Raw genomic sequence first — 27574 nt, forward strand, 5'->3', positions numbered from 1 at the left:
AATGAAGTCCAGCAGAGAAAGTGTACTCACTTAATAAAGTATATCAGTTTGTCCTCCGACTTCGGCAGTATCTATATCTGCTTTTCTTGTTCCGGCTTTAGTTTATTTACTTCCCTGTGTATGACGTGCCTGTGCGATGATGATGGATAAGTCATCTGCTGGAACATATGTAGTAAGCATGTATTTACTGGCATGTGTCTTGTCTGTAGGACATGTCTTCTGGGTAAAGCTGTAGAGGAGATAGTCTGTGGTCAGTGACATTTGGAGAGTAAAGTCACTACAGCCAATGGCTACTTATGCATGCTTATCTTTAGAGCTTGGTCATCCGTTCTGTATAAGACAAAGCATTTGCCAAAAGTGTGCAAGCATCTGCTCTGCTGGAAGGCAGACGTGAAGTGGAAGCATCCCCAGTCTAAGGTTAAATTACTTAATCTCTTTCTCCCTTTCTTCTCCTGAAAGGCAGCACTGATGGAGACCTCAAGATTTCTGTGCACATCTGACCCTTTTTTCTTCCTTTCTAACCTTGCTACTCTGTCTTGGTTGGCCCGTTCATGGCAGGTTACATTCCCCGACTGTTTGCCTCAGAACTTGACTTCTGAATCAGGAAAAATGAGAAGGTGGTGAAGAGGAGAAACCTTGGTTGTACTTAACGGCTAGACACCACGGATGGTTGTCAAGGCTGCTGATGGTTTATATTCCAAGATTCTTAGATGTTGTTAGGTATCCCTCTGCGCTGTAACCACTTCTCAGCTGGACTCTTTCGCTTCATGCTAGGCATGCACTCATAGTAAGTCTTGTGGAACTGACTAAGAGTTGCAAACTTCATGATGAAAATTAACATCCAGAATTCAGTGCTCACTGCATGTCGGCTACTGTCCTCGTTCTTCATGGTTTTGATCATTTAACACTTCTCTGAGGCAGTTCTCTTGTGACCTTCATTTATAATGAGAAAGACACTAAAGCACAATGAGATTAAGTGATTTACTTATGCGTCTGTTTTGCCCGGAACTCCCCATGAAGGGAGAAGCAGGCCTGCGATCCCAGCAGCTGCAATGGCTAACAGGAAGTACTACACCGATGAGCCTTCTTCCAAGCTTCTCATTGAAACATGGGGACTTTGGTGTTCATGGTTTCTGGTGAGAGCACAGACCATGAATACAGGCTCTGCTCCAGCTGCAATAGAACCACAGACCCAGACAAGGCCCTCAGCAGCAGCCTGGACCACGGACAGCACCATGGTCTCAGGTGGCAGCGCAGGCCACTCAGATCTGTATGGCCCCTGGCAGCAGCACAGCCCAGATATCACCATGGCTTCATGATCCATGACCCCGTGGTCACACGGACTATAAAGAGCAATGTGGATCTGGAAAAACTCGTGTTTGGTTTATGCATTAGGTCTGGCTATGCTGCTGCACCAAGGCTAGTTTCTCACTTGTAGGGAGTAGCGGGAGGAGAAAACATCGAGCACAAGTAACTCTTTCTGTACATTACAGAAGTACACTTTCTGTGATGTAGCAAGAATCAGAGACTGAGAGCCGGTGTCCTGAGGGAGTGGAGCAGCTTTTGGAACAATTGCAGACGTCAAAGAAACCCCACATGGCCTGTCGCATGTGAACCTTTTCATGTGCTCTAAGTGTGCTGGGGCAGGGTCCTGATGGCTGTTCTATAAGGTGAGGGACTTAGCCAGTTTCAGTGTAACAAAATTGCTTCTCTCTGCTGTAGTTGTGTTATGCCCCTGTTGTCTCTCTGAAAAGCACACTGTATACATCGTCACACTACTTTGGCTTTCCCTTACCGTCCATGGTCTGCACTCATTCATAGTCCCCACGGATACACTAGTAAGAATTAGGGTGGTGGAAGCCAGCCAGTTTGCCCCACCCCACCACTATCATGAACAAATATGTGGTGGAGAGATGGAAAGATAGAAAAGTGGAGCAGTGTGTGTGTTGACGTCCAGGCTGATGTGAGTGGTTTGTGTTGCCACTGAGGGCCTTGTCTGGTTCCAAGGTCTTACTGCAGCTGCAGTCTGTGTTGATGTCCATAGCTCGTGTTACCACCAAAGGCCATGTGGATGTCTGTGGTCTGTGCTGTCCCTTGAAGCCATGTTGATGTCTGCGGACCCTGCTGCCTCTAGGGGTGCGGTGGGGGGGTGGTTGCATACTGATCTGAGTGGCCTGTGCTGCCACCTGAGGCCATGGTGATGTCTGTGGTCCAGGCTGCCTCGAGGGCCTTGTCTGGGTCCGTGGTCTTCTTACTGCAGTCAGGGCCCAAGTTTGTGGACTGTGCTGTCACCAGAAATCACGTGGAAGCCCATGATCTGTGCTCCTGCTCATTGTAAGGAGCAAGGATATCACTTTTGCTGTGTTATTGATGACTACAGATGTAGTTGAAAAAGAGGGACATGGAAGGCTTCTTTGACAGCCCCTGCCCCGACTCCAAACTCCATCCCTCTTTCCCCCCACCCCCAAAGAAGCAGCCTAAACAGGAAGCCATCAAAGAGAACTTTTAACAAGTGTGATATGGAAGCCAGAGTAGCTCTCCACAATTGATGACTCCTGGCAGGACATGGGAAGGAAGGACTCAGATCTATTGAAGGCAGACTGCTGAACATGGTGGCGTGCGCGTGCAGTCCCAGTATTGAAGGCAGAGGCAGGCGGATCTCTTATGAGTTCAAGGCCAACCTGGTCTACAAAGTGAGTTCAGGACAAGCAAGGCTACACAGAGAAACCCTGTCTCTGAAACAACAACAACAACAATTAAAAAAAAAAAAAAAAAAAAGCAGGCCACTGAGACCTTGACCATACACCAGTAAGTATATAGATAACACAAATTGGACTCTTTCTTTCTTTTATCCTTACTATCTTCTTTCCTTCCTTTTTTTTTTAATTTTTATTTTCTTTTCATGGTGAGCTGTAAAATTGGATTAATAAGGCAACAGTTTTTCCTTAACCCGGTTAGCTCCCAAAAGAATTGACACAGAAAGACTGTTTTATTTTATAAGCCTAAAACATGAACTGGGAAGATACCAACCCTCTAAGCTATTTTTAAAATTAATTTATTTATTCACTTTACATCCTGATCCTAGCCCCCTCCCTCCCTGCTTCCCAGTCCCCTGTCTCTTTCCCAACCTCCTCTCTCATATTCCTAAGAAAAGGGGAGCCACCCCCTCACCTCTGCACCCCAGCTCATCAAGTTGCATCAGGACTGAGCTCGTCCTCGTCCTTTGTAGCCTGGCAAGGCAATCCTGTCAGCGGGAAGGGATCAAAAAGCAGGCAACAGAGTTCATGTCAGAGACAGCCCCCACTCCCCTTATTAGAGGACCCACATAAAGACTAAGCTGCCCATCGGCTACTATCTATGTAGAGGACCTAGGTCCAGACCATGCATGCTCCCTGGTTGGTGCTTCAGACTTCACAAGCCCCTCTGGGCCCTGGTTAGTTTGCTCTGTTGGTCTTCTTGTGGAGCTCAGTATATCCCAATATGTCTCTTTAGCACTAGAGCATCTTCTTCAGCCTCTGGCCCAGTATATCTGGAAGACATATTTGTGAAGCAGGAACTGCAAAGGACTTGCTTACCCTGTCTTGGCAGACCTTGGCAGTTGACTTCCCCACCTCTAAGTTTGCCCATTTTGGACAGCATTCTGTCTGCAGGAGGATTCGGGCATTTCTTTGCCCAGGGGCTGGCTTGCCACATTTGAAGACATCTCCTAATGGAGGTTCTTTGATGCCAGTCATATTTTTTGAGGTAGGCTGGGGTGTTGCCAGGAGCTGACATGTCTCATTGTCAAAAAGTCCTTAAAATAATAAAAACATCCTTAAATGCCATATTCTGTAGGTCTCAGAGGTTTTTGAAGATCAATTTGTACAAATAATCACTATCTATATTATACCTGAATAGGAAAAAACATTGCTTGTTTCTAGCTACTTACTATCTATTCAAACTAGGAAACACATTTCTGTGATAAACTAGATTAGTATCTGACATGATCCCAAGTTTGATTGACTGTTAACTTGCATTACTTATCTATCCTAAACAGTTTGTAATAGTAGCTTTTAAAAGGACTGGGAGTAAATCTGGTATTTTTAAATGGGTTGCAAAGGTCTAATACCCAATACAAAGGTAGAATCATCTATACATATGTGTATCAAAAATAACTTAAAATTTGTATCAGTATATAAAATTCTATACGAGTGTATAAAAATATTTGAGAATGAGTTCTACTGTTGAAGAGCAGATTCAATAATCTACTCTTTTATTTCTATTCCTATATATGTCTATATTTCTCTTTTTCTTCTCAACTCTTTTCCCCTTACCTAAGAAAGAAAGATAGAGAAAAGAGCTGGGAAGAAAGAAATCTGAGTCTAAGTTCCTATACCTTGTTTTGTCTCTGATTGAGACCATTAATAACTTGTAACCAACCCTGTTTAACGACAAGCACCCATCACCCAATAGAACAACTAAAACCTACCCACCCCACCTTAATGGAATGGGACATTGCTATCTTATATTGCTTCCTGGCGATTTGGGGAGCATAGGATACCTTTTTTTGAGGGCCCAAAGGAAATTGGGAAAAATGGTTGAATAAGCTAACTGTAACATTTGTTGCTGAGTCTCTAAATGCTGAGAAAATGCAGTCTTAAATAAAGTCCTGTTTGGAATGGGCTGTTACTTGGGATGATTTGAGCTAGCTGCTTTGAAGTTGTCCTGGAAGCAAGTTTTGATAAAACAGCAACTGGAGCAGTGTGACGCTGCATTATGCAAGGTGCTGAAATGAATGTGTCTCAGCATTCTTCTGGATGAATCTTGTCAGATCTGATATAACTTCTGATGTTTAGTCCTCCTCCCTCACCCCCCCATAAACATATAAGTTCTTACTAGTAATATTCAGTTCTACCGTTAACATATGCATGGCATATACTCCGTCCATGGATCAATTAAAGATGATTTTCTTCTCTTTGTATGAACAAGTAAAAGACCTGTCTTTCTTTAAGTCAGTCTAGACTGTATATCAAATTGCAATACCAATTTTTATGTATGTCATTTTAAAGGATGGCATGATAAGTCCTAAGAATTTTATAGCCATCAAGATTTATTGGTTATGCATAGACATTTATGTCTCAGCCAGTCTTAGAGGCACCAGCATATACATTACCTGCTTTAGTTTTGATTTGTTTCTTCGTTTTTTAAATAGATATTTATTTATTATGTATATGAGTACGCTGTCTTCATGCACACCAGAAGAGGGCATCTGATCATAATGCATACGGTTGTGAGCCACCATGTGGTTGCTAGGAATTGAACTCAAGATCTCTGGAAGAGCAGCCAGTGCTCTTAACCACTGAGCCATCTCTCCAGCCCCGATTTGTTTCTTCTTGTGTGTAGCCAAGATCTTCAGGGGGTCTGCTCTGTCAAATCTGATTTCCAGCTGTTCGGATGGAAGACACAGGTGTTTTTGTTGTTGTTGTTGCATTGCTTTGTCTTTTGTTTTTTCTGTGAAAAGAAGCGCAAAACATCCTCCCCAATACAATTTTTCTCCTTTCTTATCATGTATATGCTGGTCTACTTCACCAGTCCTCTCTAAGTTCCAGTGCTTTTTAATGGCTGCATTACCTGTTTCATTGACAACAAAGCACCATTTAATCTATCCCTGTGATGACCCACATCCCCCTTCTGTTCTGTGAGCACCTCCCCTAAATTCCTATTAGATCTCTCCAGAATCGTTTGACCTGCAGGATTCTAAGTTATATCTATAACACCTTCCATGCCAAAGTGTCCAAAAAACCGTTATATTTCAATGGATAGATATGTTGAAGTACCATCCTACCCAGCCTGCAAAGGCATCTTCAAGACAGTCACCATCTCTAATAAATGTGGAACCTCAAAATCGTCCTTTTCAAAATTCAAGGCAGACACCCCTTGGAATTCTGGACATACTTCAATAGTGTGATGCAGGGGACAAGCATGGAAGGACCGGGAAATGAGTGTGATCAGGGTACATGACATGAAATTCCCAAAGAATCAATAAAATGTTTTGTTTTGTTATTTTTAAAGAATTGGTCATAGCCCTTTTGGAAGGCCCCAAATGTGATGTATGTGCTTTGTTTGCCTTTTTCAGCAAGAAGATAACGTTATGAAGGGTAAGGTTGAGTTCTATTGGAGTTACACTCATCCTTTGAGTCTTACTAGAATTATACCCATTCTTTGAGTCCTGGGCCTGTTAACCTTTGCTCATTGTTCATACCTAGAATATTTGTGGAATTAAGTGAATATTGATAAAGAACATTATATTAGCTTCCTTGACAAACATTAAATTAGTGCTAAAAACTATTAAAAATGAAAGAAAAAGGAGATGAATTAGATTGGTCTTTATGTGCCCGGCATACTTGCGTATAGGAACGTGGATTGGGGAAATGTGGGTCACAAGTCAATGTGCATAGTTCCAGCTTCTCAATCTTTGAGTGTTCAGCATGATCAGTAGTAGTAGAATTCTATTTGCTGAACAATTGGTAATATTTTCAGTAAGATTATGTGAGAACAGAATAATTAATAGTTAACTGGATCATTTTTTCAGTGATTCCATGAGGTACTTACATGTGTGCTCTTACGTTTGAAGTTTATCCTGTATGAAGCACTGAAAACATCTGTTATTTTTTAAAGACAAGCATTTCAATTACAGTATCAGCAATATTCCAAAAGTCCCAAGGTTAACCTTGTCACAAACTAATTGATTAAAATTCTAACTCTCAGAGCTGGAGAGATGCCTTAGTGGTTAAGAGCACTGGATGCTCTAACATAAGACCCATTTCGGTTTCCTGCACCGATGTAGTGGCTCACAACTGTCTGTAACTCCAGTTCCAGGGCATCCAATGCCCTCTTCTGGCCTCTGCAGGCACTAGGTACACAAGAGGGGCACAGACATAATACAGGCACAGTATTCATATACATAAAATAAAATAATCTTTGAGAGCTCTCAGTTTTGTTTTTCATCTGTAAAGTTGAACAAAAAGTCTTGGATCATGACTGAGAATGCAGTGAATTAATTTGAGTAAAATGTAGATTGTGCTGCTCCCGGCAGTGCCACATCACGTGGACCAGAGACTTCTGTTATTTACACGTGGCACTTAGTACAACTGGTGCTGTTCCCTACTTTAGCATTATGTCTTTAGATTGATAATGCGATTCTAAAGTGATCTTCACTTTTAGTAACAACAAAATGTCCAGAATTGGCCAATTTAGGTCTTTTAAAAAGCAGGCTTAGGAGTCTCTTCATATCTGTGGACATTTTTGTAAGACCGTGGGGAATATCTTGTGACTATGAGTGGCATATCATTAGTGGACTGAAAGTAGTAAACAATAGTGAAACTGATCATATGACCGAAGATAAAGAGAAAACATAGTGGAGTGTTTTTCTCTTAAGCCATCACATTGACATTTTAAAATACAATTATAATAGGTTAGAATTGGGGCATAAGTAGTCACCTTACTCTCTGGCAGTAGAAAGTAGTCACAGTCCATTTAAAGGATAATCTGTAACACAATAGGAGTCACATTGATGTTTATATTATTTTGCCAAAAGTCTTTTAAAAAACAGATTACTGTACTTTTATCATTGTTATCACTATGTAAAATGTGTAGAAGGATTTTTTTTTTTTTTTTTGCCGCAGAATGTAAATTGAGCTATGGGTAATTTTCTCTCCTCTCTTTGAAAACTTCCATATCGTTAGTGCTTGAGACATTAGTAGAATTAAGTGAATGGTGGTTTCAAAATTGTTTCTTAGTACAAATTAGATTACTGCCAGATCTTCTAAAAGAATCAACGATGAATTATTCTTTATGGGCATATTGTAAAGTTGTTAACTTTTAAAATAACTATACAAATCACAGATAGAAGAAAATCTTGAGGATAACAGCCATACCACTGACATCTTACAAAAATGTGTCTGTCGTTAAAATTAATATAACGTGATATAGGTTGATATAAAAGACAGTGGAAGCAGGCTTTTACAGGCAGACTGTGCTTAATATGGCTCTCTTTATTTTAGAATTGATAGATGTCACCTGCACGCTGCTACTTCTCAACCCAGACTTCACCACCGCATGGAATGTGAGGTATGGCATTTTCTTCAGTGCTAAAATGAAGTTTGTCCAGATTTCTGGGCACATGTAACCCTGTGAGTTTGTTAGCTACTCAGAAAGTGAGATATTTGTCTGTGTTTACTTCTAATGCAACCTCTTCATAATATCTCCGTGACAGCTCTAAAGCATGCTCTTGTAACTGTCTATTTCCCATAAGCATTTCCCCCTATCATTTCCCCCTGTCCTGCTAAGTGACAAGGTAGTGTTGGGTGCCGGCTTGTGTTTCTTCCCTGGTTTGGGGGTCACAGGCGCTTTGACTGAGTAATTGGATCACTAGGCATTGCTCGGCAGTTTAGCTGCCTTTGGTCTTCAGTTAGCCATAATCACTGTGATGCTGCAAGACTGGCACTTGAAATGGCTGGCATTTGGGGGTTGGAAAAGGGGTCACATTTGATTAATTTAGAGAAAAAAACAAAAACAGCAAGAACATTTTTATTGAAGGTTTTTTGTTTGTTTGTTTTTGCTTTACAGCTAAATGACCCAAATGTGTATATGGGCTTAAATCAACTGGAATTTCATTAGACTAAAAGTAGAACATGAGTGATAAGTAAAACTGAAGTCTGTTGAATGTTCTGAATTCTTTTACGTTTTCTCACAGGAACAAGCCATAAAAATCATAATCCTTTATCATTGGGGATTACTTAAATCATATTTTATTTAAGTTCCTATGTATTTTAAACAAGATCACATTACAATACTGTATTTATAATTGATTTTTAAGACTTTAAGTAACATGTATCATGGAATTTTTCAAGGTGTCTTTGAATAGTAGTGCTGGTTCTGCCAATTGGAGCGAGTTGCTAAGTCCCTCCACACTTCAGTTTTCACATTTGTAAAATCAGGAGCTTTACTTGAATTATGTGAAACTGTTTTTAGTCCATCAGAACTGGTTGAACCAAGCACTCAGTTTTCTAGTAAAAGGGAACTGGGTCCACTAGAGAAATGACTTCTTCAAAGACCAAGGCAGGAAGTATTGCAAAATGGGCCTGGGGCATCTTAGAGCCAGAATGTAAAGAAAGCACTATTAAAAATAAAGTAAAACACAGTGGGAGCTGTTAAAGGGGCATAGGACCAGCTGAGAGAACTTGTGGACGCCAAAGCTACAATGATTTTAGCAGAAAAATACAGACAGTGTAGTCTCTTTTTATCCTGAGAAGATGTGTTCTGAGGCCCCTGTGCTATCAAATCTACTGAGTTGATTGCTGGCTGTATTCACAGAACATACTGGGCAGTGAATTTGCATTCTGAGTTGTGCAGCACGAGATTTCATCAGATGTTCAGGGCCACCTGTTATTTAAAACTTAGGGATTATTTCTGAAATTTTTCCATTTAAAATGTTCAAACCATGCTTGACTATTGTCTTGGTTAGGTCGTTGTTGCTGTGATAAAACCCCATGAGTCCACTCAGCTCCCAGAGGAAAGGATTTATTTCAGGTTAGAGGTCTCAGGTCACACACAGTCTGTCACCGAGGGAAGTCAGGGCAAAAGCTTAAGGAAGAAACCTGGAGGCAGGAACTGAAGCAGAAGTGGGAGAACTCTGCTTCCCAATGCTCAGCCCACTGTCTTATGTAACTCAGGACCAAGGGCAGCACAGCCCACAGTAGGCTGGGCCCTCCTACATCAATCATTAATCAAGACAAATGCCCCCAAAGACTTGCCCATAGGACAGTTTTATGCTGGCATTCTTCTCAGTTGGGATCTCTCTTCCCAAATGATCCTAGCTTTTGCCAAGATGACAAAAAACTTAACCAATATGATAATAAACTCTGAAGCAATTGTCTTTAGACTTTAATATGGTTCACACAATTTCTGGTTTAGTGTCTTTGGGATAAGACCTGGGCACTTGCATATTTATTAGATTATTGATTCCTCAGCCTCACTTTTTGTTGTCCATTCTTTAGTAATTCTTGGTGAGTCACCATGAGATTTTATTAAAAACAATAAAGAATGCTTGGGTAGAAAAGTAACACTTTTTTCTTTGTGTTACAGGAAAGAGCTCATCCTCTCTGGCACTTTAAGTCCAATTAAGGACCTACATCTGGGAAAATTGGCCTTAACTAAGTTTCCTAAGAGTCCAGAGACATGGATTCACAGGTGTGGTTGACAGTGCTGTATTCCTGTTCAGTATTCCAGGTCACAGCTTATGTTTGTTCAGAATGTAAATTCTAAAGTCAAATTTGATTCTAAGAACTATCACTTGCTCCCTGAGTGTCCATGGTAGCAAGTCCTTCCAAGTCTGAGTTTTCACATTCATAAAATATCAGCTATAATATTTGTCTCAGTATTTGCAGTTCAGTGCTCCCGAGATCGGGTGGACAAACACCACTGTAGTGTCTGACACACAGTAATTGTTCAATAATGCTGGCTGCTTTCACACATTTGTGCCAGTTTTGGAGACTGAGTTTAGATATTTAACTATAATGCACTGACTTTGAGTTCCTGGTAAATATGGTGGTCTGTCTGGTGGTTGTGATGATTAAACTTAATTTTAAAGGAAGCTAAGGGTAACTGAGGTGATTGCTGTTTGGACTAAACAAAAAGCTATTAAACCCATAAATGCAAGGAATAGTTCTAGGGTGGGAGTCTGAGACAGCCAGAATACAAGTAAGGATCCTGAAAATTCTGCTGTTGTGAAACATGCTTTTGTGGGGGTCCCATGTAACTCTTCTTACTTGGCTAAAATGCGGTGGTGTGGCTTGCTGATTGGTGCCTCAGAGGATAATTTCCTCTCAGGAGTTTGTCCTCCTTATACCTCTGGCATGTCTCAGTCACGGACACCATTGGGTTTTTCCTAGCATGTCTCAGTCACGGACACCATTGGGTTCTTCCTAGCATGTCTCAGTCACGGACACCATTGGGTTCTTCCTAGCATGTCTCAGTCACGGACACCATTGGGTTCTTCCTAGCGTGTCTCAGTCACGGACACCATTGGGATCTTCCTAGCATGTCTCAGTCACGGACACCATTGGGATCTTCCTAGCATGTCTCAGTCACGGATACCATTGGGATCTTCCTAGCATGTCTCAGTCACGGATACCATTGGGATCTTCCTAGCATGTCTCAGTCACGGACACCATTGGGTTCTTCCTAGCGTGTCTCAGTCATGAATGCTGTTGGGATCTTAGGTTTGAGGAGCCACGGCTGTAACCTTGCTCTTACCAAACCAGTTAGTTGTATTTTCTTCCTTTCTAGAAATTGTCATGATATGCCCAGAGAGCCATGTGCTAGTGTCAGTGGTTGGGGTCTGTAACTTAAAAACAGGACAGTGCTTCATTGTGAGACTTTATTATTTAACAGTGGGATGAATCTTCTTATTCGTTTTTTCTGTGCCTGTGGGTTGGAACTTTTTTAGTCTGAAAGTATGCTTCCATAAAAATATGAACTGGTTAGAAACCTTTTCTGTTGCTTTTGACTGAAATGTGTGCTGATGCAAATTATACATAGACAAAAGGAAAATCTGTGATTAAAGCCATTTTAAGCCTTGGTGCTTCAATGTATTTTGGTTTTCCCACATTTTATGCTGTATTATAGAAATTATGCTGAATGAAAGCTATCAAAATGGAGCATGCAGGTGAGGCATGCACATGAAACTGAAGATGTGGGTCTGCTGCCTCCTCTCATCGTCCACAGCCACTGACTAATACCCCACGTCCAGCCCACCACACACAAGCATGTGGACTGGCTCCCTTTGTGTTTCCTGGCCAAGTAGAGTTTGCAAGTTGTCATCCTGGAACTGACAGCCTTCTCTTTTTGACAGATTTTAAAGTTTTAGGAAAGTTTTCCTTTCCTTTTTGTAATTCTCATGTATTCCTTCTGGCTCGTATTGCTAGGGGGAAGTAGGGTCCCAGCGCACAGTAGCAGCAGCCCCCTGACATCCCCATGTCTGAGCTTATAGATAATTACTGTTTTGCATTATCTGCACATGGAAACTAAGAGCAAGGCAGACTGATTGTTTTCCTCTCTCACTTGTGTTTGCCCCTCCTGTTGTGTTAACAGGCGCTGGGTGCTGCAGCAGCTATGTCAGGAAACTTCCCTGCCTTCCTCTGTGGCCAAAGGAAGCTTAGGAGCAGTTCCTGCAGAGAGGACACAGCGGATAATACAGGAAGAGATGGAAGTCTGTGGTGAGGCGGCAGGGAGGTATCCCAGCAACTATAATGCCTGGTCCCATCGCATCTGGGTCTTACAGAACGTGGCCAAGCTGGATCTCAAGGTAGGACTATTCTTTCTCCATGGCCAATGCAGCCCATCCACCCTTTAAATCTCTGTAGTAATTTATCCCTGAAATAATGTTTCAGCAGTCCCGGAGGAGCAAGGCAATTGTGGTTTCCAGAGAAATCCTCATAGTTACGAAGGGTTTGCGTTCTCAGCTGGTGCAGCTTGGCGCACTGGTAGGGGAAATATAGTGCTAGGCCAAGGGCATCTAGAACCAAATAAGAAGAGTCAGCACGGCTCGTTAAGATTATTAAACTACCTAGAATTGAAATTAGTTCATGGATTTCTCTGGACACATGTCAATAGGCATTCTTTATGTCCTTCGCTCTCAGAAAGAAAGGAGGGAATGAGAACAGACTCAGAAAAGAGCCTGCAAATCACCTTGGGATTCTCAAGACCCTCCATAGGCCTGTGATGTATCAGGCCTGTGACATCTACACATAAGCTTTTCTCCCCGTAAGTTCTGTATGGCTCTCACAGCCTTTTTCCCCCCTTTAGAAATGGGGAAATGGAGGCTTGTAGGGTATTTGGAGGCTATGACTTAGCCACAGTTGGACCAATTGGAATAGTTAGCACTCGGCAGCTTTTCTAAAAGCTTCCCAGGGTGGGGGAAATTAAAAGGTGAAAGTGAAGGCTGCCCTAAGTAGTAGTGGAAATTCACAGAGAGCCTCCCTGAAGTTATGGTTCACCAGCCGTGTCCTCTCTTCCTTCCCAGTTCCTGTTCCTCCTTGTTTCCTAGTTGGGGGTCTTTCAGTTGTCACTTGCAAGGGAATTTAAGTCAACAGTCAGAGAAGAGTAGACTTTCCTGTTTCTGTTCCTGTCTGTGAGTTTCAGAAGCAGCTAGATGCTCTGGGCTCCACGTGGAAAATCATCCTTTGAGATTTTCTTTATTTTTTAAATAATTTATTTATGTATACTGTGCTTTGCCTGCATGTACACCTGCAGGCCAGAAGAGGGCATCAGATCATATCACAGATGGTTGTGAGCCACCATGTGGTTGCTGGGAATTGAACTCATGACCTCAGGAAGAGCAGCCAGTGGTTTTAACTGCTGAGCCATCTCTCCAGCCCCTGAGACTTTATTTTTAAATGAAGAACTCTACTGTGTATCCTGAAGTTAGTCTGAGGACTCCTGAGCACTGGGTTTCTTCCACACAGGTGTCTTTACCTGATTTCCTGCTAATAAAACGGTTAGGATGCTAGCATGCTTGGTTGGCTTAGGGCAGCATATTCATGGGAAATACTTGAGGGCTATCTTTCCTAGCTGCTGTGCTGGGCACCAGGCTAGCAGTGAAGATCTTGCTCTTTCTGTTGTTAATAAGCCTTTGAGCCCAGCTGGAACATGCTCTGCTCTGTGCTTTGTCTCTGAGAGGAAGTAGTTAACGAAAGAACCAGTCATCTAGAGCAGCTTAGAAGTGTATGTCAGTCTCGGTGTTAGAGGTGCACACGTGTAATCGCAGCTACTCAGATGCTTAGGCCGGGGAGGACCTGGAGTGGAATGCAACCTGGGCTACATAGTGAGTCCAGAGAGGATGCGGATGGGCACCTTAGTGAATTCTCATCTCAAAACAGAAGTGGGTAGATTAGAGAAGACATAGAAAATGGTGTGGCATTAGATTCAAGCACTAGTACTGGAAAAAAAAAAAAAAAAAAGACATTTAAAAAGTGAAGTGCATAGAAAGGTGCTGGCATTCTCTCAAGCATAGAAAGTTGAAAAGAGTGTCTTGGCGAGCTCTATGTCCAGTACTGCTAAGAGGGCGGCACTGAGCTCTGTAAAAGTTGTTGCTGCCTTAATAAAAGGTAACAGGATCACATTTCGATTTTAAAGTAGGCACAGCCATAGCGTTCTTGTCTCATGGAATCCATCTGACTTAAAGAATCAGCAGCAGAGACAGTGTGTATGGCATAATAATTAAAGGTGCCGGGCTGTGGTCATATAGACTTTGTATTCTAGCTATTCTACTAATTTGCTGTGTGGCCTCAAGAAAGCTACGCAGCCTCTGTAATCCTCGTTTTCCTGCCTGTGAAAAGAGTATATGGTAATTCCTCGACAGCTGTCCTGTGGGACAATGATTGCCAGTGTTCTTCCTTAGTGCTCAACAAATGCTGGCTATTAAATACAAAGGCTTGATATATAAAAGTAGGATTAATAATTGTGAAAAATTAGAAAGGCTTGCCCTCTGAAGTGAGGCATTCATAAACATTTCTAGTCCACCACAAACTGGAGTGTTTTAGTCTACTAAAGATATACTTTATTAGATGTTTTGAAGCAAAATGTTTATGGTAGGTTATTGAAATAAAGCTAAATATATTATAGACTTTACACAGTTTTAGTACGTTGATATTTAATGAAACAAAAGATGCTTTTGAGTGGTTGGGCAGTGGCTGGGGTATTGTAAATGCTTAGCACATGTTTATGTATATATATAGTGTTGTTATGGTTAGTGTTTTTATATGCTTGTTTTTAGTAGTAGCCATAATAGTGTTTTAGTCATGAAGAAGGGTTAGAAACAACATGGCATTCTATTTTATGTTTTTATGCTTAAATAAACATGTGATTTTGTAAAATTTTAAGATTATTTTAAGGGTGAGCAGATGATAAAGATGAGCAAAATTTATTGTGACTAGCTAATTAATGATTGATTATCATGTCATTTGAAAAAATAGAAATGTACAAATGTTCAATAAAGACATTTGGCATCATTAACAAAGGAGAGAAATGCAAATCATAACCACAGTGACTGAGACACTATTTCATTCCAGTTGGAGTGGCAACAGTAACGGTGGGCAGTAACAAGTGTCACTGAGGAGTCAGAGAAGGGGCCCTTAACATGGCTGGCAGGAAGTAATCTGGTGCCATCCCTATAGAAATAGCTTAACATTCTCTTTAAAGAGAGAGAGAGAAATGTAGATTGACTGTATATGGGAGAGACCTGGTAGAGTTAAATCCAGTAGAGTGTATTCTTGGAAGAAAACGGATGGTTATTGATGCTCTGTTCTAGAGAACTGGAGCCATGTCCATACTGAATCCTGTGTAAGTGAGAACGTTCATAGCCCCAAACTAATACAGTGCAAATGTGTACCACACGAGAAAAGGAATACCAAAGGTGACATTTCACTAAAATGGACTGTTGACCATAATAAAGGAATGCATATGGAACATTGTGATGTAAATAATCTGAAAACATGATTAAAAGTAACCAGATTCAAAACCATATTGTATGATCCATTTATCTGGTAAGTTCAGATGGTCAATGTTTATTGAGTACCTGAAACTAGTCAGGGGATGAGAGGTAAGTCTCCATGGTAATGGAAGATTTTTTTGTTAAGTGTGTATGTGTAAAAACATTTGAAATCAGCTATAATGACTACACAGTTCTGAATACACAAAAGTACAGGTTTGCCTACCAGTTTCAAAACTTGAAGTTGACTAGAGAAGAAAAGTTTACAAAACAGCTAAGAAATTAAACAGACACTGTGCCATTAGATATTTAGCTCCACTGAGGAATTAAAAATAGAACTTTTTCAAAATAGACTAGTTAATGATAAAAACTTATAAACTCCAGAAATAAATCTTAGTACATATAATTATGTGTAGACGCTATTAACAGTGAATATGATATGCTACATAGAGAAAACAATCTTTGCTTGGTTTGTGATAACCAATAAAACTTGGGTTGACTTTTTTTGTGTGTGTGTGGTAACACTCTCTGCACTTTTAATCAAGCATGAGTCAAAGCAATGCCACAAAACTGTACTAGTGGACAGTCTATTCTTCATTGACATACCCTTGCAGCAAACAAAGTCATGACATAAGTAAAATATAATTAAGGCATTAGTTTTTTTTTTAAACAAAGAATATGTTCAGCAGTGTACGGTGGCACACACCTTTAATCCCAACACTCACAAGCAGAGTTTGATTGAGGCTACCTTGGGTTCCTTAGTGAATTTTATGTCAGCTAAGTCTACAAGGTGAAACCATCTCAAAAACTGTGCATGGATAGATAGGTAGATAGATAGATAGATAGATAGATAGACAGACAGACAGACAGACAGACAGACATCCATCCATAGAATATTGCCAGACATAGTAGCACGTGCCTCTAAACCCAGCACTTAGAAGGCTAAGCAAGAAATACTGGGTTGACTTTTTAAAAAATAATTAAGTTAGTTTTTTTATGTATAAACTGAACTAAAGTAGATTTTTTAAATCTGAGAAGAAAATAAAGTCCTGGAGCATGGTATGCTAGGTAAAATAAGCCATGTAAATATTTTATGATCTGACTTTTATGTGGAACCTGAAAACGTTGGAATTCATTGGAAGCAAAGTAGAATGATGGTTGGAAAAGTTGAGAAAGGGATTGAGAGAGTTGTTGGTCACAGGGTCCAAAATTACAGTTAGTTAGAATAAGTAAGCCGTCAAGATCTCACACAGCCTAGTGACCATAATTACCATCTTTAGGGGCTAAAGCAATCACTAAGTGGTTAAGAGCACACGCTTCTCTAACAGAGGCCTGGAGTTTCATTCCTGGCTCTATGGTGGCTCACAACTGCCTGTAGCACCGGTTCCTAGGGATCTGACACCCTCTTCTGACCTCCACAGGCACAGGGTACGTACATTGTGCTCATACAGACATCCAAACAAAACACTCAGCACACACACAAAAATCAGTACATTTAAAAAGGAATAGTATCGTATGTACATAGCTAAAATTTGCTGCAAGGATACCTTAAATAGTCTCACAATGAAAAATGATAACTCCGTGAGGCAATTACTTTGTTTTTTTTTAATCTCACAATGTACACATGCCTGTGATTACATTGTATATCACAAATGCATACATTTTTATCAGTTACTCCTCAGTAAACCTGGAGAAAAAAGAAAAATCAATTATAATGGTATATACTGAGAAAACGTATCATAAAAGTATGTATGATAAAAGTAGAGATTTAACATCTCCTTGATGTATAAATATCTCTAAAAAGCCCATAAGAAGAATAAATGACTTACTGATAGTAAATTGAGCAATTCATAAATGAAGAGAACAAGACAAGTTGGTTATTCATAAAGAAATAACAAAAGAAAAGCAAGCATATAAAACCTCTTAGCTTTCCTTATAATTAAACACTACCATTTTATACATTATTAATAAATTAGTAGTGATTAATATTTTCATAAAAAGTTTAGGAAATGGGCATTAATAACGTGCCGCCTCCAATAGGAAGATACATTGTACAGCCTTTCTCGGACCACTTTATGATATATGTTATCGATCTTCTAAAGTTGTTCTCTATGTCCCAATAAGTAAGCTAAACATTTTCCTAAATAAGATTAGACATGCACGTGGTTTTCTGGGTAAGAATGTCACTCATGTGAGTAGACACAAAGAATAGTCTAATGCTCATCTTGAGGATGAAATGCTGTGCAGTAGAGAAAGGTGTCTGCAGAATGCCATTGCCATAGGAGTGGCCTACATTAGCTACTTTGCTTGTTGCTGAGACCAAATACCTGACAAGTAGGAACATGTGGAGGAGGGTTTTACTTGACTTACAATTTTGAGGGGACATGGTCCATCATGGTGGAGAAAGCATGGCAGCAGGCGCATGAGGTGGCTGACCACATTGCGTCCTCAGTCAGAAAGCAGAGCGATGTGAACGCTGCTGCTCACACACTTTCTTCCCAGGGCTGGGGCTGAGCCCATGGGATGGTTCTGCTCGCGTTCAGGGTGGGTGTGCCCTTAGTTAAATCATGGTGGAAATACCCACAGAGACATAGAGAAGTGCATTTCCACATTGATTGTAAATCCAGCTAGGTTGACGATGAAGACTAGCCATCACTTATGTGCTTACAGGTTAAGCAAAATAGAATCAGTTCAAAAGTTAGCTCCCAGTGTGTTAATGTGTGATGTGGTTTATTTTATTTTATTTTTTTATTCTTCCATATTATTACTGTTTCTAGAATGATCATTTTCATCTGGCTAGGCTTAGTTTTATTTCATCTCATAACTGTCAGTATAGCTCTCAGGCCATACTCTATCACCAAGTGAAGTCAGGGCAGGAACACAGGCAGGAACTTCAGCAGGGGCCATGGAGGAACACTGCTCACTGGTTTGTCCTTATGGTTTACTCAGTCTGTTTTCTTTTCTTTCTTACTTTTTCCCCCATTTTTATTATGTTTCTTTTTAAAACGTATACATTTATATTATTATACATAAATAAAATAAACTACATACAGCAGGAAGAACCACAAAATAATCAGGAATTATATTAATGTTACATTTATAGTGATTTGGCTATTTGTATTTGGCAAACTTGAAGTAAACATCTTTCCTATCTTGTTGAGTCTAAAATTCTGAATGAAAATCAGTATCTATCATATCTCATCTCTGTTAACTTAAAACATCTATCTAGATCTAAAAACATCTTAACCCCAAACAACTAAGCTTAATTGTAAGACTAAACTGTCTGATCTTCAACCTCATCAGAGACTTGAGAAGGAATAGAATTAATTACGTGAGTCAACTGGAAGTGTAGGTTAACAGCTTCCAAAATGAAAAAAATGACAGAGACAGTTTGCTGCCTGAACAGTCACCCAAAACTATAATGTTGGAGCATCATCTTCAGCCTTTTAGCCCAATATATCTGACAGACATATTTGTGAGACAGGAACTATTGATGACTTGCTTACCCTGTCCTGGCAGAGTTTGGCCGTTGACTCTTCCTGTATCCAAGCTTGCCCATTTTTAGGCAGCTTTCTGTCTGTGGCAGAAACAAGGACATTTTGCCCAGTGGCTGGTTTGCTGCATTTGAAACCAGCTCCATAAGGAGCTTCTTTGATGCTCAACATCTTCTTGAAGGTAGGCTGGGTGTTACCAGGAGTTAACTTGTCTTGTCAAAGAATCTTTAGAATAATAAAAACATCTTTAAATGCCATATTCTGTAGGTCTCTGAGGCTTTTGAAGACCTTATGTAACTATTTTACCTTATATCTATAGAATCATATCTATCTGTTGGACCTGGGATGCATATTCTTGTGATAAAAATAGACTAGTATTTACAGGACCATGATTTGTTCAACTAACAATTAGCTTGTATTACTTAACTATTCTAAATAGCCTGCAGCACCACTTTCAAGGTATTGGAAGTAAACCTTGTATTATAATTGAACTGGATGGGTATAATACCTCATATTAGAGTAGAAATAAATATATATATGTGTGTGTATTTATACATATATACATATATATAATGTGTGAAGAATAATCTTAGATTTGAATTCTATACCAATGTATCAAAATTACACTTATTTTGCATTAGTATACAAAATTCTGTACCAATGAATTAAAAATAACCTTATTTTTGAGTAACAATTAAGGCCTAGAGCTGAGGAGTAGATTCAGTAATCTACCTTTTAAAGTTGTGTCATCTCTCTGTTTTTCATATCCCCTTTTCTTTCTTTTCAGCTCCTATCTCCTTACCTACCAAAGAAACATAAAGGAAAGAGAGACATCCCTGAGTCCAACCTAGTTTTCTCTCTGTATGAGATCAATAATAACTTATAACGAAATCCCAATGAAAATAAGCATGTGTAGCCCAAGAGAGCCAACAGAAACCTACCCGACCCCTCTTCGAGGAAATGAGCCATCATTCTCTTAAGGTTTCTTCAGGCTGATTTGGGGCAAATAATATGTTTGAAGGGGCCTAAATAAAATTGAGGGAAATGGTTAAGCAAGCCAGGGATAGAATTTGTGGTCCGTTTTCTAAATGTTGAGAAATTCCCGGCTCAATCAACCTGTTTTCTTAAGCCATACAGGACCACTGCCTCCCATGGGATGGGCCCTCCCTCATCAGTCAGTACCCCACTTGTCTACAGGCCAGTCTTACAGAGGAATTTTCTCAGTTAAGATTCATTCTTCTTAATTGACTCTAGCTTGTATCACGCTGACAAAAACCTAACCAGAACAATCACTTCTATAAAAAGGGAGGATAGTTACTAGAAATGCATATGACTGCTGGCATGGGTGTTTTCAGTATTTTGTTTTAAGCCAGTCAACCCCTCTGTTCTCTACCCCTCTTACTATGTTTACTTATTCGTCTTTTCATATGGAAGTTGGAAATGAATAGGTACACTTAAGGTATATTCCAAAAAAGTATTCATTTTTGTCAGTACCTGATATTTAAGCCATTCTTTTGTGTTTTTAAAATCACTTAAAAGTAACTGCTGTCTCTTTTTTTTTTAAATCAATGCCTATGTGCCATTTTATTCTAATTTTTAAAAAAACCTAATAAGAAAATGCTCTGAAATCCCTGGTTTCTTTTATGACACATAAAGAAAAGTGCAGAGTAGGGATTTTTTTCCTTAAGAAGTCTTCAGCTGGGAAAACGCATGCATATGTGTGCATGTAGAGGCCAAAGGCTGATTTGGGGTCTTTCAGTTGCTTTCAACTACCCTCCTAAATTCTCCAATTCTCCATTGCCTTTCTCTGCCTCCCTCTCCCCAGTTCTCCCCCCCCCTCCTCCTCCTCCTTCTTCTTCTCTCTCTCTCTCTCTCTCTCTCTCTCTCCTTGTTGTGTACATATGAGTAGTGGGATATGCATGCCTGTGTGCATCAGAGCAAGCAAGCAGGTTTCTTCTTCTTTTGCTCCTTTTCTTGGTTGCCCTGCTGCAGGATCTCTCACTGGACCAGAACATCACCATTCTGCCTAGCTGGCCAGCCAGTGAGTCCTTGGCATCTACCTGTTTTCTGTTGCTCGGTGCCGGGGTTACAGGCATGTACAGCCATGCCTGGCTTTCTTCGTGGGCACTGGGGATCTGAACTCGGGTCCTCGTGCTCTTGGAACAAATGCTTTTCCATTGAGACATCTACCCAGCACCCTTTTGAGATACAGTTTCTTACTGGGCCTGGAGCTTGCTAAAGTGGCTACACTAACCTGTCAACAAAGCTCTGCGATCCTCCCGTCTCCCTGACACAGGGATTGCAGATGCGTGCCCTTGTGCCTAGCTTTTTTTCTGTGGGTGCTGTCTGTACTCAGATCTTACACACCCTTTGTGTGTAAGGGTGTAAAGGCGAAGCAAGGGCTTCACTAACTGAGCCATTGCCCCAGCCTCTTTAAGAGCTTTTTAATAATAAGTAAGTTGGTTTTATTGAAAAATTTCATCTATGTGTTGCTTTGCCTCAAAGTTAAATAATAAATAAGACATTTTTAATAGAGAAATATATAGTCAGAAATAATCTAAAAGTGTTTCATGTTGTTATATACACTCAGATTAGATAGCTGTGGTATTATCAGTCCATATTGAGAAGCCACACTAAAAGCAAAAAACTTCTGCCTATAGGCTATGGGCCAAGTCTTAAAAATTATGCTACTAGTAGCCTTAATATAACATTTCTCAGACAGAGGCTCAAGTGGAAATGGCTGGAGGTTTGCCAGATGTTTTTCTTGGAGACTTGTCAGCTGTAGCTTTGTAAATAGATCTTGTGTACTGGTTGAACCATCAGAACATTAGGACCCAGCCCTGAGAGGCTGAGGCAGAGGGAAGTCATGTTGTAGGCCAGCCTGAACTACATACACACCACACTGGTCCGGTCTCAGCCAAAGTCAAATTTAAAAGAAGAAGAACTTAAGGAAGATGTGAAAAACACTTAAATGATACACTTTGCCCACACAGGCTGGCAATTTTAGTCCTTTATGACTGTCACTGCATTCATTAAACTTCTCATTCATAAAGTATTGGCATATCTACTATGATGCTAGTGAGCAGAGGAGAATGGAAATATCAACTTGAACTGGATAAGTTCCCTGTGCAAATTTGTTGTTATAGTAAACGTAAAACATCCTTACAGTTTAGTGACAATGAAACCACATACAACTGTTCTTCATGTGAAACATACAAGTACTGTGGAAGTTCAGAAGGGAATGATTTCTTCTGAAAAAGGAAAGGTATGTGAGACATGGGGAAAGGATCTCAGTACAGGAAAGCCATTTTTTGCTGGAACCTTTGAAACAGGTGAGAGTCATTTGTTATTGCATTGTCTACATTGTTCTCTGCTCACAGTTGTGTGGTTTTCTCCTTAGCTTGTCCGAAAACCCTCTAATAAAAGCCAAGTACGGTGGCTCTCACCTGTCATCCTACCACTTATGAGGCTGAGGCAGGAGAATCACGGCTGGTCTGAGACCAGCCTAGGCTTCATAGCAAGTCCCAGGAAGTCTAAGCTACAGAGTGAGACACTGTCTCAAAACAAAACAGAAACAAAAAAACCAAATCGGAACATGTCAGGCCTGTGGTGACACTTTTTATATGATCAGCTACCTGTCCAAACTAGTACCAAACAACACTTCTTCACAAATGTTATATTAAAACCTTGAGCATCTGATATGAAGTTCATCAGTTTGTAATACAATGTTCTAAACACTTTAGAACTGAATTGTATCTCATTCATTTATTATTGTCATTACTGATAGGAATTTGAGACAAATAGTGACAATTGTGATTCCTAGGAAATTCTGTTGTTTGTACATCAGTTTCTACTTAGCTTTTAGAATTAAGAAGTGGGACAAAACTGACACAGTCTCTGCCTGTATGGCATTTATTGTGAAAAGCTGCTACTTTGATTTTCTTACTGAAAGTGTAGTGTATATTCATATGCTTTGAATGTAGGAAGTACTAAATATAGTAAGAATCAAAACCACCCTTAATTTATGTTGTGTGTTTTCCCTTTTACAATAATATTAAAAGCTGGGCAAGGTGGCACATGGCTTTAATCCCAGCACTCGGGAGGCAGAGGCAGGCAGATCTCCGGGAGTTCGAGGCCAGCCTGATCTACAAAGCAAGTCCAGGACAGCCAGCTCCGCACAGAGAAACTGTGTCTCGAAAAAAAAAAAAAAAAACCTAAACAATAACAAACAAACAAATAATAATATTACTTGTAAATAAATACACTAAAAATTCACTAATTTGAAATTTGGGGTTTTTAGGAGTGGTGGTCATCCACAGTGTGGTAAGGTTAAGAGAAAGAATGACAAGTTCATAAACTTTGTCCTTTTAAAAAAAAAATTCCTTTTTTCTTTATAAGGGAAGCTAGTGTGCATTCAGCGTCCAAGAGAGCATCATGCAGGACATTATATTACAAGACACTGGTGACAGTGAGTCAGAGAAAGCACACAGGTGTTGATGGAAAAAGCAAGGCCTTTGTGAACACTCTTCTCACTGCTCTTTTTCTTCCTACAAGATCCTTCTTGACGAGCTGTCTTCTACTAAACACTGGGCGTCCGTGCATGTGTCGGACCACAGTGGGTTTCACTATCGCCAGTTTCTGCTGAAGTCTTTGATTAGCCAGACTGCGGTGGACAGTTCTGTACTGCAGCAAAACTCTCTGAAAAGTGACCCGAAAGATGAAGAAGCAGTCGCCCCAGCAGAGGATCCGCGGGTGAATCTTCCCCAGCTCCTAGAAGAAGAAGTGGAATTCTGCACAGACCTTATCGATTCCTATCCAGGGCACGAAACCCTTTGGTGTCATAGGTAAGAAAAGAGAAAACCCATTTCCTGTGACCAACTGGGTGTGTCCTTAGAGACTTTCAGGACCTGTTGCATCCGACCTGTGCCAGTGTATGTAAATGTGGCCATCTGACTGCAGAGCTCTCCTGGCTGAGTCAGAAAGGGCCGTTGTTCATCATGCCACTATCACTGTCGTGATTAATATGAAATTTCTCACACATACATCTTTGCCTGTGGTTTAGGTTCATCCTTAACTGTGCAATAGAATGACTTGTGTTACTTTGAAAATAGTAAAAGCAAACAGAAAAATGACCCATGACTCTTTGATACTGACAATTAGCATATTGGGGATAGGATGCTACCATGTGTTTTTAAGAAAAGGAAAACCTCCCAGATCGTTTTGATGCAGTCAGGATTGAAACTAATGATTATCAGATCATGGGATATAAGGTAAGCGTTATCTCTTCCCCACTCCACCGGTCTACAAATTAACTATCTTAAGTGTAGTAACAGACAGAAGGGCCAGCAACTTTATTAACCTGGGTTTTGAGCACAGTTAATACTCCAAAGCTCATGTTAGGGTGAAGTCCAGGTAAGTTAACACTTAGCTCCGTTTATCTTAGATCTTCATCTGTTTGGAAGGGACTCCATGTTTACAAGTCCATACTCTGCTTCAGGTCATAGGAATCTGTTTGTGAACAAAAGACATGTCTTTGCCAGGCAAGGATACAGATTGTAAGCGCTGTACTTCCTAAGTCATTGAGTCCCCATCCCTCTCTCCAGTCGGCTCTTTCTCATGGCCTGCTTAGGCAGGCTGTTAGCTGCTAATCCATGCTAAGTACATTCAGAAGGCAGATGTTTTCTTTTTTACAGAAGCTTCACGAATAGACAGTAGTCCTTTCTCTTCGCAGCAACCAAGACCTGTGATTGCACAGTTTTAGGGAAGGCAGGATGTGAGGCTGTTGTTTAGAGACTTTGCTGTGTGATGCATCTCCTCATCACAATAGCAAGGCCTTAGAGACTTAACACGTTGATATTAAAGCATTAGCACTTGAATGAATGATGAGATATAACAAATTAGGACCTGTCCTATGGAATGGCATAGCTGGTATAGCAGATGTGTGCCCGGGAAAGCGGCTTGTAGATTACGCAGAGCAGTTTTCATCTTCGTAAACAATTCTAGGTAATAGCTGCTCCTAGGCTGAAGATAGGAATGGCATCTTTTGTGTGCTTTGCTCAGAGCCCAGCTCTCCTCTCCTGAATACCGAGATGGAAGACTAAAGTGGAGGCTTAGGAGAAATTGTAAGTGGCCCAGTGAATAAAGGTGCTTGCCGACTAGTCTGATGGCATGAGTTCTATCCTTGGAACTTAGAACAGAGAGCATGGTAGAAAGAGAGAATTGACTTCTGTACCCATGTACCACACACACACACACACACACACACACAATCAATCAATCAATAAATAAATGAGATAGATGATAGACAAATAGGTAGACAGACAGACAGACAGACAGACAGACAGACGCAATAAAAATATCTTCAGAAAGAACTAGATAGAGGTTATGAACTACATGTCTATTCTGGAGAAACTGTTTCATGTACCTTGTTTCTGAGTTGCTTCAAAGATTCTAAATGAAGTTGGTATTTTGTTTTATATAATAATTTATGGCAAATAATTTTGAGCATTCACTATTTCTAACTCATGTTAGTATTAGGTCTGTAAACTCATCATGATCCAAGTAAATGTTTATTAAAAAGCCCTCCGAGCACTCCTGTGTTCTAACAAACCAACTGGCAGCGAGGGTGGATGCTCTGAGATGTCAGTCATCTTTCTCCTTCTCTCAGACAGCTGTGGATTATGGAATAGGTGTGGGCTGACACTGTATATTTTTAAGTTATCGGCTTCTTTTGCCTGCAAATCTTGAGTTTTGTTATGATTTTTTTTTCTTCCACCCCACCTCCCCCATCACAGGCGGCATGTTTTCTACCTTCAGCGTCACTTACATGGCAGGTTTCCTCCAAGCTTGACTCACCTGTCCCCTGCAGACTACTCTGGGGGAACTTTGAATAATGACTTGCACCTGATCCCAGCAAGCCCTCAACCATCTCAGGCAATGGAAGTGGACGGACTGAGTGACTCTAGCAAGCAAGGCTATTCCCAGGAAACCAAGCGCCTGAAGCGGACCCCAGCCCCAGACTCTCTAGGCCTAGAGATGGAGCACAGGTTTATTGATCAAGTATTGTCCAGTTGTCGGAATGCAGAACAAGCCAGGTATGCCAATGCATACAGGAAGTGGCTGGTGACTTTGAGTCAGTGAAAAGGGTAGATTCATCCTAAGAAATTCCCTTTAGTGCAATATTGCTTTTTTTCTCAACGCCATAGTTGCATGAACTGACTAGCTAACTATGTATTCTACATCTATAGCTTAAAAGTCTATAAGAAACCCTTGGTTTTATTTATTTTATTAAGAGCCGGCATTCCTTTGGGTATAAAATAATTGTATAGTTCCTTCCTGCTAAACAATGTCTTAATTCTCTCTCTTATTTTTTTTTTTTTCCTCTTTGATTCCATGCCCTTTATATTTCGATATTTGGGCTTCTCATTTGATTCTTGGGATTGGTTCACATAACTTTTCTCACCTCAGCTCAGTTGCTACATAGGCACTTTCTTTAAGCATTGAAAATTTATGTTGCAGTTCAGCTTAAGAATACTAATACATGTGCAGAAGGACTTGATCTAATTGCAATTTTGAGAATAAAATGGCTAGATGGATGGATGTGAAAAGGTAAGCCACTTCTTTCTCAAGTGTGTTCTCCAGGTATCCATGAAGAGAACCAAAGCCAGGAGTGTTGGAATTTATATAGAAGAAAAAATAATGCTTCCAATGTAATATATTTTTAAATGATTATTTAAAACAAACTAAACTAATTTAAGAGTTTATGTAATTGTAGTACTGAAAAATTATTTTTATTACTAGTTTTGATAGATTGTTTTTACCTCATATTTGGTATATGCCAAAACAGCAAGTCAGCCCTTATAAAATAAATTCTTTAAAAAAAAAAAAAAAAACACAAATGCCATTTTTAGTTATTACTACTTTTTTCCTTCTAAGTCATTCATGAAAAATGGGAGAAATCTGCATAGGAATTAAGTCTATAAAGCTTTCTTTTTAAAAAATGTAAATTACTGAGGTTATACTGGATAAACTGCGAAGTTTTTGTCAAGTGGCTAGTCGGGGTTTACTGGCAAAATCTAGGGAGGAAGACCAGTTTTAAGCATTAGTTCAATTTTTACTTTTAAAATGAAACAAAACACTTTGATACTAAATTCATCAGGGATAAGAACCAAAGTCCACACTATAGCTATGTCTCAACAGCAAGGGCTGTGTTTTTCAGGTTGTGAGGCGGGGCAGGGGGTGGGTCAGGCGCTGGCTCTGGCTCCTTTCTTATTAGATCCACCCCTTTGGATGAGCGCTGATTCCTCTGTGTGCACACCTTCTCTTGATCTTGACAGCCCATTCCATACTCTCCATCACTCAACTGTCCGTATTTTTTCTCTTGTGCGTCTCTTTTTCAGGGATGCCCATTGAAGCTATTATCTCTCTTATAACAGCTTAATACCTATCTATAAACACAGGAAGTATGAATAAGAGGCGCCCCTCTCAAAGTCCCTTCTAATGGTTGTCTTCGTTGGGTTTCTATCGCTGTGATGAAACACCATGACCAAAC

At 40.2% G+C, this 27574-nt stretch overlaps 1 protein-coding gene across 1 annotated transcript in view; it reads left to right on the forward strand.

Annotated features, from left to right (window-relative positions):
* The window catches only part of Ptar1 (protein prenyltransferase alpha subunit repeat containing 1), a 40050-nt gene extending 12801 nt beyond the window's left edge, over nucleotides 1-27249 (forward strand). Inside the window, exons 3-7 of the mRNA XM_051146262.1 lie at nucleotides 8043-8109; nucleotides 10126-10230; nucleotides 12133-12346; nucleotides 23578-23867; nucleotides 25818-27249. Of these exons, the coding sequence (XP_051002219.1) occupies nucleotides 8043-8109; nucleotides 10126-10230; nucleotides 12133-12346; nucleotides 23578-23867; nucleotides 25818-26163 (1022 nt within the window). The 3' untranslated portion in view covers nucleotides 26164-27249. The remainder of the gene's footprint in view (nucleotides 1-8042; nucleotides 8110-10125; nucleotides 10231-12132; nucleotides 12347-23577; nucleotides 23868-25817) is intronic.
* Nucleotides 27250-27574: the final 325 nt, after the last annotated feature.

The sequence above is a fragment of the Acomys russatus genome, chromosome 5 (genome assembly GCF_903995435.1).
Source record: "Acomys russatus chromosome 5, mAcoRus1.1, whole genome shotgun sequence".
In the NCBI taxonomy this organism is placed as follows: Eukaryota; Metazoa; Chordata; class Mammalia; order Rodentia; family Muridae; genus Acomys; species Acomys russatus.